At 34.7% G+C, this 9,937-nt stretch overlaps 2 protein-coding genes across 5 annotated transcripts; both read right to left on the reverse strand.

Moving 5' to 3' along the window:
- Positions 1-2,188: 2,188 nt before the first annotated feature.
- On the reverse strand, positions 2,189-8,227 carry LOC126676430 (rab GTPase-activating protein 22). 4 transcript variants are annotated; one of them, XM_050370631.2, is made up of 10 exons: positions 7,459-8,227; positions 7,042-7,174; positions 6,903-6,952; positions 6,298-6,351; positions 4,415-6,174; positions 4,111-4,346; positions 3,925-4,026; positions 3,451-3,627; positions 3,048-3,323; positions 2,189-2,777 (listed from the first exon to the last, which is right to left on the reverse strand). In XM_050370631.2, the coding sequence occupies exons 1-5, from the start codon at positions 7,662-7,664 to the stop codon at positions 4,935-4,937; spliced, it is 1,683 nt and encodes a 560-aa protein (XP_050226588.1). In that variant the 5' UTR covers positions 7,665-8,227; the 3' UTR covers positions 2,189-2,777; positions 3,048-3,323; positions 3,451-3,627; positions 3,925-4,026; positions 4,111-4,346; positions 4,415-4,934. The 4 variants fall into 4 exon arrangements, with proteins under 4 accessions (XP_050226588.1, XP_050226587.1, XP_055961568.1 ...); XM_050370630.2 differs by having other exon boundaries at positions 7,042-7,177; positions 7,459-8,225; XM_056105593.1 differs by having other exon boundaries at positions 3,451-3,655; positions 7,042-7,177; positions 7,459-8,225.
- LOC126678710 (alpha-1,4 glucan phosphorylase L isozyme, chloroplastic/amyloplastic-like) lies at positions 2,369-4,834 on the reverse strand. Its single transcript, XM_056105561.1, has 13 exons — positions 4,804-4,834; positions 4,581-4,644; positions 4,415-4,497; positions 4,111-4,346; positions 3,925-4,026; positions 3,840-3,842; positions 3,699-3,761; positions 3,451-3,627; positions 3,048-3,323; positions 2,878-2,936; positions 2,740-2,777; positions 2,501-2,690; positions 2,369-2,384 (listed from the first exon to the last, which is right to left on the reverse strand). The coding sequence occupies exons 1-13, from the start codon at positions 4,832-4,834 to the stop codon at positions 2,369-2,371; spliced, it is 1,338 nt and encodes a 445-aa protein (XP_055961536.1).
- Positions 8,228-9,937: the final 1,710 nt, after the last annotated feature.

The following is a 9,937-nucleotide window of genomic DNA, read 5'->3' on the forward strand; positions in this document are numbered from 1 at the left end:
ATTTTTTTAATATCATTATGGGTGTATTATACTTAGATTGACATTTAAAATTGCAAAGTACTATGTTTTTTAATATGAATATTTTATTTTCTATTTTTCCTTTTTTTTATAATGTATGTCATTTATTTAATATTTCCGCTTTTTAATATTATTTGAATTTCTGTTTGTAACACACAACATCAATTTTCAGATTTAAATGGTTTTTCAAATTTTTCAAATTGGTATTTTATTTTAACGGCCAATTTTTAAGTTAAAAGGGAGCATCATTATAATCTTTAAAGACTAATTATCAACATATGCAACTAAAATTTATGATTTTTATTTATAACACATGTAATATCCATAATATTTTTTTTATTTTAAAAATTTAAATAATATATAATTTAGGCCTAATTACTTAAAAAAAAACACACCTTGTAACATTTATTCGTTTATACCCTGACCTAGAAAAAAGTTCATTTGTACCCTTTTTTTAATTTTTCACTTTCGTCTCTACCTAAAGAGCTAATTTGACCTCTTTTCATTTGGAAAAATATTCAAAATGATCTTTTATATTTAGCTTATATTCTAATTAAATATTAATATTATTAATCTTTATAATGTTTTCATCATTTAATTATTTTAATTGTCAAAAATTTAAATTTTAGGATAGAGATGAAAACGAAAAAAAGGGTACAAATGAACTTTTTTCTACGTGAGGGTATAAACAAAAAAATGTTACAAGGTGAGGGTTTTTTTAAGTAATTAGGTCTATAATTTATATATAGTAATTTATTTTAAAATAGTTAATCTTTAAAAATTTAATATATAAATATAATAATTTCAATAATATTCAGTAATTGCAGACTTGCAGTTATCAAACAAACTTATTTAATTCAGCACTTAAAAAGAATCAGCAATTATTATTTTCAGCACTTAAAATTCAGTACTTAATTTTCAGCACTTAATTTTCAGTTTTATCAAACGCCACCATTACTATATTATTGAATTTCAAACCTGTCCTAAGTGAAAAGGGAACATTATATAATTGACTAAATCCATTCAAAAACCACTGTAGTATTAGCTTTACTTATCCTTACCAAATTTTTCAGTTTTAAAAAATCATGTTAATTTTGTGTACCAGTGATCTATTTTAAACGGAATTACAAAAAAACAGTGTCATTTCATGCAAATCGGGCAACAAAAGAAGACCACATACACAAAATTAACAGTAAATAGACTCTTTAAAACCAAAAAGTTAAATAAGGATCAAATAAAGATAAAAGCTACTAAGCCATCGACTTCTGGATGGATTAAGCCTATATATTTCTTGTATTGTCATACCTCTATGATGGGATCTGATGTTCATTTATAGATTAGTTTTTGTCATGTTAAAAGGCAATGACAATGCATACAAAAACAAGGCAAAGGAAACGAACATTGAGATGCTAATTCCGTAGGGAAAGAGCCACTATCACTCGAAGGACTTGAGTGCGGGCACAGCGTGCATAACTCCATAATTTACCCTATAAACAAGTTGTTTCAGATGCTTTTCTCAAGCAGAGAGTCAAATCGACCTCCCAATCCCCTCACTTTCAGAAGGGATCTCCAAATACGAACAATGTAAGAAGATAAATCAGTGGAGGGTATAAAAAATAGATAAGAAAAAGAAACTTTGTCGACATTCACATCCAATTCCAAAATTTTATAATTTTCATATCATGTAAAATAATGAGTTAAAAAAGAAAGGCAGATTAGACTATGGAGATAAGAAAACGACCAACAGGCAGTACAAGAAAAGGAACAAAAAGCTGATAATGAATGATCATATATGAGTTTCTAATTCTTTGCATGTTATTGTTTTGTTGAGAACTTGCGGTCAGTTGAAACAGTGGATTAAGATGATAGCCAAAAGAAACTGCAGAGAAGAGGAAGGATGAGCTATAAATTTCATCACTGTGACTCGTCTCTCAGCTGTTTCACAGTGGAATTAGAAGAAACTCGCCATACAAATCAATGACCAGTGAAAAGGCCATTTTTCACTTATATTCTGAGACTATGAGTGGAATCTTGGGCTGGAGATTCCAAATAAAGTCTTACTTTCGAGCATGCTTGCATCAATTTGCTATAAAAAACTTTGGTCTGAACCACTCTGTGTGCTGTGTGTGAGACTGAAGAGAGTGGGTATATTACAAGGAGTGATAGCAGCTTCAATTCAAGCCCGGGACATTTTGTCATAGCAAAAGCAACGGCTCCTAAATTCACTCATACATACCACACTCATAAACTGGTACCAGTACAGCTATCAGAAAAGATCTAATGCTCAAGAAACATCCCAAAATCCAACCTCTTCCCTAATTGTATCTCGATTACTTCAATAATAAACCACTCACAGTGCAAATATTCTACAACAAACTATATAGGAAAACAATTCTGTGATCAATGTAGCCAACTGGAATAGAGAAGGATGAAAAGAAGTCATAATATGAATGCACTTGCAAACAACTACGTAAGAAAATACCTTTGAGTAATATTCCAGGCCTCCTTCCAGCTCAAACCTTTCAAGTCCATCAAAATTCTCATGAGCTCTGGGATGCAGAGTGTGGGGTGAGTATCATTCATCTGCACTGCAACTTTTTCAGGAAATTCTTCCCAATTTACAAGGGACCCAGATCTTCTCTCAAAACGTGCAATGATATCTTGAAGAGAAGCTGAACATAAGCCATAAGGTATATTGTTGCTTCAATCGAAGAATTTTGCCTTCCAAAGAATCATCCCCAGGGAAGAGTGTAGCAAATCTGTCGTTAAGAAAAAGCATTGTAATAAATCACCCTACAAGTTCATATTGCTTTCAAGAAGAGAAGTTGAAGAACAAAAAAAAATAGAAAAGGGAGCTACAAGTATGCAGGATACAGATTGCAGCACCTAAAATGTGCACAATCAAGGAGCAAAGTTATCTAATTATTAGATATTAAGATGCATCCAGGTAACATCTTTTCTATGCATAAAATAGTCAGCATCATTGTGAATATTTGAATACTCATTAATGAAACATAGCAAATGCTTACCTTTTCAGCATTCGCTAGGGCCTCATATGCTTTAGTGTGCTCCCCATCATTGAAAGCAGACAAGTCTAAATCATTAACTGGAGCTTTAGTTGACCAGAGCCGCAGGTTAATAGTAGATTTAGTTTTATATCCCGGTATTGGGAAATCATATGCTACAGCCTTTATGTCTTCTCCACCAGTCCAGTGTTTCTTTCCATCTGACCCAGAAACAACATTGCCATAAAACTTTATAGGATATGAAACATCATTTCTCACTATTTCCCAGGGATTGCCCATCTACAAGAAAAAAATTGAATTGACCAGTAAAACCAGAACCAAAAACTCAAAAATAAGTTTAGAACTTACTTGAAATATTCAAAGGAATCACCTGAAGCAAGAGATATTGAACAAAATGAAAACATACCTCAAGCCAATCTTCAGCAACCTCCTCCTGGCCATCTTTTGTAATAAGCTGTTTAAATAAGCCATACTTGTATCTTAATCCATAACCCCACGCAGGATAGTTTAATGTAGCCAAAGAGTCCAAAAAACATGACGCAAGACGCCCAAGACCTCCATTTCCAAGAGCAGCATCAGGCTCCTATTACATTTGACCAACAAATTTAGTCCTACAATGTAATCGGATCTGTATTGGAATATTCAGACAGTTACAGAAATATAAGATTTCTTTTCTGCAACTACTCGTATTTTACTGATTCCAACAACTTCTGAAAGCTTAAAGCAGTTACAGCGACAATGAGATATCAGAACTATTCAGAAACTACAAGGATGTGAGCTTGCTAACCCCTGCACCTCCTATTTGACCAAAATCATGTCACAGTAAAACTACCAGCTAAAATCGGCGATACAAGTTATATTGCAGTAACAAGAGTGTCACCTGACGAGCCACGTTTTCTAAATTGTGTCCAAGCTTGGTCAAAGCCTCAGCATAAGCACCATTCAGCTCCAAATTACCAACTGCATTAAGCAATGCTCTACCCTGCAAAAACACATCATTCTTAGACAATAGCAGTTTCGTAGACAATGACTTATATAACTTATCAGTTTGCCAAAGACTATAAACCTGGAGAAATTCCATAGACAAATAATAAGCTTGCTTTACATTCAACTTCTCATAGTACTCATACGTGGCATTCCAATTTATAATAAGAGCATCACGAACACTCTGCGCAGTAGCAAAGTAAGCCTTCGGTAGGTCAAATTTCTCAGGAGAAAAGAACGGTGTAAATTCCGCATGGTATTTGATACTTGACGCAATGGACGACGCATCTGGAGTCGTAAGACTCCCATTACTCGGCACTGCTACAGAAAAAAAATTAAGATCAACAATTGAAATGCACGGTAGCAGTATTAATCGAGGCACGCACCTTCATCGGCGAGTGGATCTTTGATTTTAGTCGTCGCCTCACTGACATTCTTGACGCAAAATGACGTCGAAACAGAACGTGACCTAAAAGTTCAAACGAATAACAGATTGGATCTCCATTGACTGCTTTTTTTGGAGCTGAGATTACTACAAACAAATCTAGAAACTGGACTGCTGCTAAAACTACTCCCACGCGAAACTGAAGAGAAATGTGAGCTACCAGTCGCAGTACTGCTCACCATTCTCGCTCAATCAATCAACGAGATCAAAAAAATAATGAGAGTGAGCGTGTGATCGGTCGTACTATATATTAAAGAGTGAGCGAGTGATAAGTGTAACTAAAAAATAATAGAAAAAGATAGCAACAACTTTGCTATCTGTTCACTTCACATCTATGAAAATGGCGGTTTCTCTCCGCCATTATTATAATCATTTTGGATTTTTGTAGTCTGCGGTGGATAGTAATGTGCACATTTTGATTTTCTAATGATTTCACAGGGCCAAAGCCTGCCGCAGAGTTCCTAAATCTTGTCATGGAGTGTCACTACCAAGTCATGTGCATCGTCAAGAAGCTTCCACACATCCAGTTGCCCAGCCATGCTGTTGCAATCTCTCATTATTTCGTCGACACTACTGTATTTCTCGATAATCTGCTTTCTCCTCTGCAATACACAAGCCGCTATTGCGTACAGCAGCAGATCATCGGTCGGAGGGGCTCTTAACCTCATCCTCCCCCAAGCAGATTTTGCAATCCCTGCCGATATCGCTGCCTGATCGGCCCACATGACCTCCCACAGGCGGAGTGTCTGCTCAAGGTTTAACTCCCTCCTAAAAAGAACCACAACCATTCTGTATACAAAGAAACAGTCCTCTGCTTGCAGCTTCTCCAGGTGCCTGTAAAGATGAATATCTTTGCACTTTATTATCTTAGAAATAATACCCAGTTGCCTCCGAATTCCCACTTCATCAAGCCGGAAATTATGCCGAGCTTTCTTCATGAACCCAGCAAAGCACCAGAAGGCTTCATAATCTTCCTCAATCACTGCAATAATTGGAGAGAGTAAATCACTCATTCCCTGACAGTAGCCAGTCTCGGGATCATATAGTGCATAGGCCTCAAGGATGGCAACCAGACGACCAGCATGATAAATCCTGCATGGCTCCAAGTGGTCATAATCCTTCAATCCAACACTTTCAGCAAGTCGCCGTGCCTTCAGTTCTGATATTGAAGCCTGAGTTGGCGAGTACATGATCCATTCAGCATTAGCCCGCAAAGCATCAAGTCTCACGATTCTCTGCCATGTGGAAAAATCTTCCTCTTTGTGGGATCTGGGTTTGATTTCTGCATCATCATCAGGAGAGTTTTCCCGTGCAGGCATGTGAAGATCATTTTCCTCTTCAGGGGGGATGAAAGGATACATATTTTCACTCTCTTCAGAGCAGTCGGAATCAGAAGAATCCATATCACCAGAAGAGCAATCTTTGCAGGTAAGAACACTCTCATCAATATCTCCTTCAAACATTGACTCGGATATCTGGAAGAGTTCATGGTTTTCTGATTCATCGAAAGCTAATCGACATCCTCCAGTGACAGATGATTCTGCGGTACTACTAACATCCTCAAATCCAGGAGAATCCAGAACTTGGCTGAACTCCCCACTGTCGTCATTGCTGACAGATCCTGTATCCCTCAACTTGAAGCTCTTCTCATAGCGTTTGAGGTTTCGACGGCATTGCTTCCGCAGATTCTGATATTCCTTTCTGCAGTGCCAAGAGACTAAAAACTTAGACTGAGAAGACTCTACAATGAAAAATCAGAAAGAAGAAAAAAAGAATAAATAAGTAATTAACTAATAAAGGTACAGTCAGAGAATGATGAAACACCTCTTTTGAGCTCGACTGCAATCCCTTTCTTCCTTGGAACTGTTCACGTCATAGCTATTGAAAAAGAAAACAAACAGCGTCAGATACATGGATCACTAATGAATTCATGCAACTCATAGTCAATCCAGCCAAACAGCTTAACAAAGTTATTAAGAAAAATTAGAGAAGGAGTCGTATCAATACAATGTAAACATCTTATGGTTCTATAGGTCATTTAGACATCTGAAGCATACTGAACAAACTTTCTCTAGCGCATTTTATCCATCAAAAAATGATGGAAACAAGAAAGCATCATGAGTAACATACTTGCAAGGATCTACAAGACTAATGGTCATTCTAAACAAAATAAAACTGGATAAGACACATAGAAGGTGATGAAAATATTCAAAACCTAAAGACATGTAGGTCAAGTGTATCAATATCATAAACCAAGGAGGAGGCTTGGCTACATAAACTCCAACCAGAACTTACAAGAGGATATTAGAGAAATGACCCGTTGACACAAAAAAACACACAATACTTGCACGCAGAGAAATCATCTCATGGTCAAACAAGCCAGTGTTGCTTAAGATAAGAAACATGAGTATATGGACAAAGGAACTTACACTCCAAGGAGAAATGGCCAAACCTCTGCTCTGATACTTGGATCAATTCCCTGCATAGTCAAAAAAAATATATAGGTAAATACATTGTGCAAAATCATCTAACCAAAAAGGCCCCAGCAAAGTGAATAAAATAACATACACCACTGCGTGCTTTCTTTAAAAACTTAACGCCACCGTCGCATAAGGTTCCATCAGATCTAAAAACACTCTTCCATTGTTTTGGCAGAAGTGCATGTTTTCTTCTTCTAAGTGACCATGGCGATTTATGACTTCTGCTGCATACCACAAACAAACAAAAGAACACTTATCTTTATCAGTAACTATATAAATTTAAAACAAAATTGTAAACATGCTATCTTGATTAAGCAAAAACTATGACCTAGATGAAATCCATTTAAAAAAGGAAGAAAGAAAATTCAGATCGGATCTGAGGATGAGTACATGTACATACTGACGAAAATGAAAGAAAATTCAAATCAATATTAAAGATGTTAACTTTTGATTTAGAAACAAGAAAACGAAAAGATTTGTACAGAGAGGAAAAAAATGAACCCACCGACTAACGGAAACTGGTGAGGAAGATGATGACGTGGACGACGATGAGGAGAAAGCAACTACTAACAAAACTGATCGCAAATGAATCCAAGACGAAGACGACGACGAGGATGGCGCAGATGAGGACACATTTGACGGTGGCGAAGAGGAAGATGACGTGTGGCTTCTCCTTAACGCTTTCATTATCGGTTTCCGTTCCGTTAACATCTTTTATCTGTATATCTATCTATCTTTTGTCTCTAAAATCCCAAATACTAGGGTTTCTTTAATCTATTGGATTATTGTAAACAACAAGAAATTGATTTAAAATTTCTGATTTGATTTGAAGATTTATCGAGATTCCTCTTTTGTTTGTTTTTTTACCTACGATAGTAGATGACGGTGGCGACCAAGGCCAGACCAGCCATGGGCGTCACAGCAATAGCTACACTAACATTGGAGGGAGCATCCACGCTCCGAATTCCCCCGCCGGAAGCCCCCCCTCCTTCTCCGTGTGAAACCCTGCCTTCAGAAAACACGATCCATTTCCCTGACCCACCACCACCGATGCCGTTACTGCACACCGCCGGCGGCGGACAAAAGTATCAAAGAGAGGAGGCCGAGTAGAAATTACAGTGAAGAAGAGTTGTTATTTTATTTCTCTGTGTTTCTCTTTGAAGTTTTAACACATCACCAAAAATGAAGAACCTGTTTCAGGCCATTCCTTTTTCTTTCGCTTTTTTTAACCCACTTTCCACAGCAATGAGCAAGTAGAAGTATAAGATATGATTTTATTGAATTCATTATTTGGATTAATTACTATGCATTTTTAGTGACCTGTTTTCAAAAAAATTAACTGGACGGATATAATTGGTGACAGTAGACTTTTGACGACAGTTGGTTAGCTTGGGCTTAGCCACAAAGCCCACTTCGGCCTTCGTTAGTAGTTACTATAAATTGCCACCTCGATAGACTCATGTCATCAATGTGATCTACTTTTGCTAATTAACTAATTACCTACTCTTTAGTCCTCTCTCAAAGGAATAAGTTAAAATTGCTAAAAATCAAGACTAACAACAATTTGATAAGCTTTGAAATTTTGTTTTTGATGAAATAATTGTGTGGTTTACTTTGCTATTATGAGATCTATTGATTGAATACTAAGAATAAAAGTCAATTGATTTAGGTGTTATCTTCTTTTTCAAGCTTTACTTATTTTATTTTTATATGATTGATATTTATCAGTGGTATTAATGCGGAAATTGCTGTTTGCCTTCATCCTAATTATTTGTGGAAATTTTAAATATATTTCTACTTTATTATCTTTAGATTTTTTTAGTTAGTTTTTTGATGATATCATCAAAGGAGGATAATAATTTTTTTAAAAATTCGTCAATTTTTTTGGGATCAAAAATATGAAAAATAAAATAAAATTATAGAGACAAAAAACTAAAATAAAAAATCAGCTGCGTTTTACATAAAGATGATTCAGATAAATGAACTATAAAATATGTTTGCCCATTTCGCTTTTTCATACAAAAGTTATTTAGCTTGGGATTTACACTAATACCTAATCCATTAATTTGTTTACTTTTTTAAAAATTCATTAGATTTCATTAAATTAAATATAAAACAGTTATATTTGTAAAAAAATTAAAAAAAATAAAATAAATCTGATGACTTGATACGGAACGGACAACATGCCTAATTCATAAATCATACCTAACCCACTAAATTTTTTTGTTAAAAATCCCTTTTAATAATTTCTTTGAAGTACTTAATTAAAGGTCCTAAATGATCTAAACATGTAAAGAAAAAGAGGAAAACAAAAGGAAAAAGGAGAAATGGGGGGAAAATAAAGTCAAAAAAGAAGATGGGGTATCATAAGCAAAGATGAAAGGTGGATTCTATTCACATGGCACCCCACCAAAACACACAAAAAAGAGACACAAACACTCATTTATGCCGGACCACATGCCTTTGCTTTTGCCCCTTCACCCTCTTCAATAATAATAAAAAGTCACATGAACCATATCACACCATTATTATCATGCCCCCTTTTCTTAAATTAATTAGTTTGAGTTTGAATTTTCTAAAATGTATCAATTCAATATCTAAACTTTTAAATTTGATCAAATAATTTATTAAATTTTAGATTTAACCTTAAGAAATGAGCGTCATGCAAAGATTCTATTCTTGTATGGTTTATTTAGTTTTATATGTGTGCAAAATTAAATGTATAAATTAAGTTTAAAATTTAGGTTTATATAATCACTATTTCTACAAAAAAAATCAAACTTTAGTTTTATTTTATAAAATTAACTAATCACTTTAAATTTCTATGATCAATATTTATGCAAAATTAAATCGATTTTAAATAATACTGTGACAACCTTTTAAATTTCAACGATTATTTAGATACTAAATTAATATGTTTTGAAAGGGTTTAAAAACTATCAGTATAATGACTATTTAAATTGAAAAAACTAGTAGATTTGAAT

This window comes from Mercurialis annua, linkage group LG4 (assembly GCF_937616625.2).
Source record: "Mercurialis annua linkage group LG4, ddMerAnnu1.2, whole genome shotgun sequence".
NCBI classification, from domain to species: Eukaryota; Viridiplantae; Streptophyta; class Magnoliopsida; order Malpighiales; family Euphorbiaceae; genus Mercurialis; species Mercurialis annua.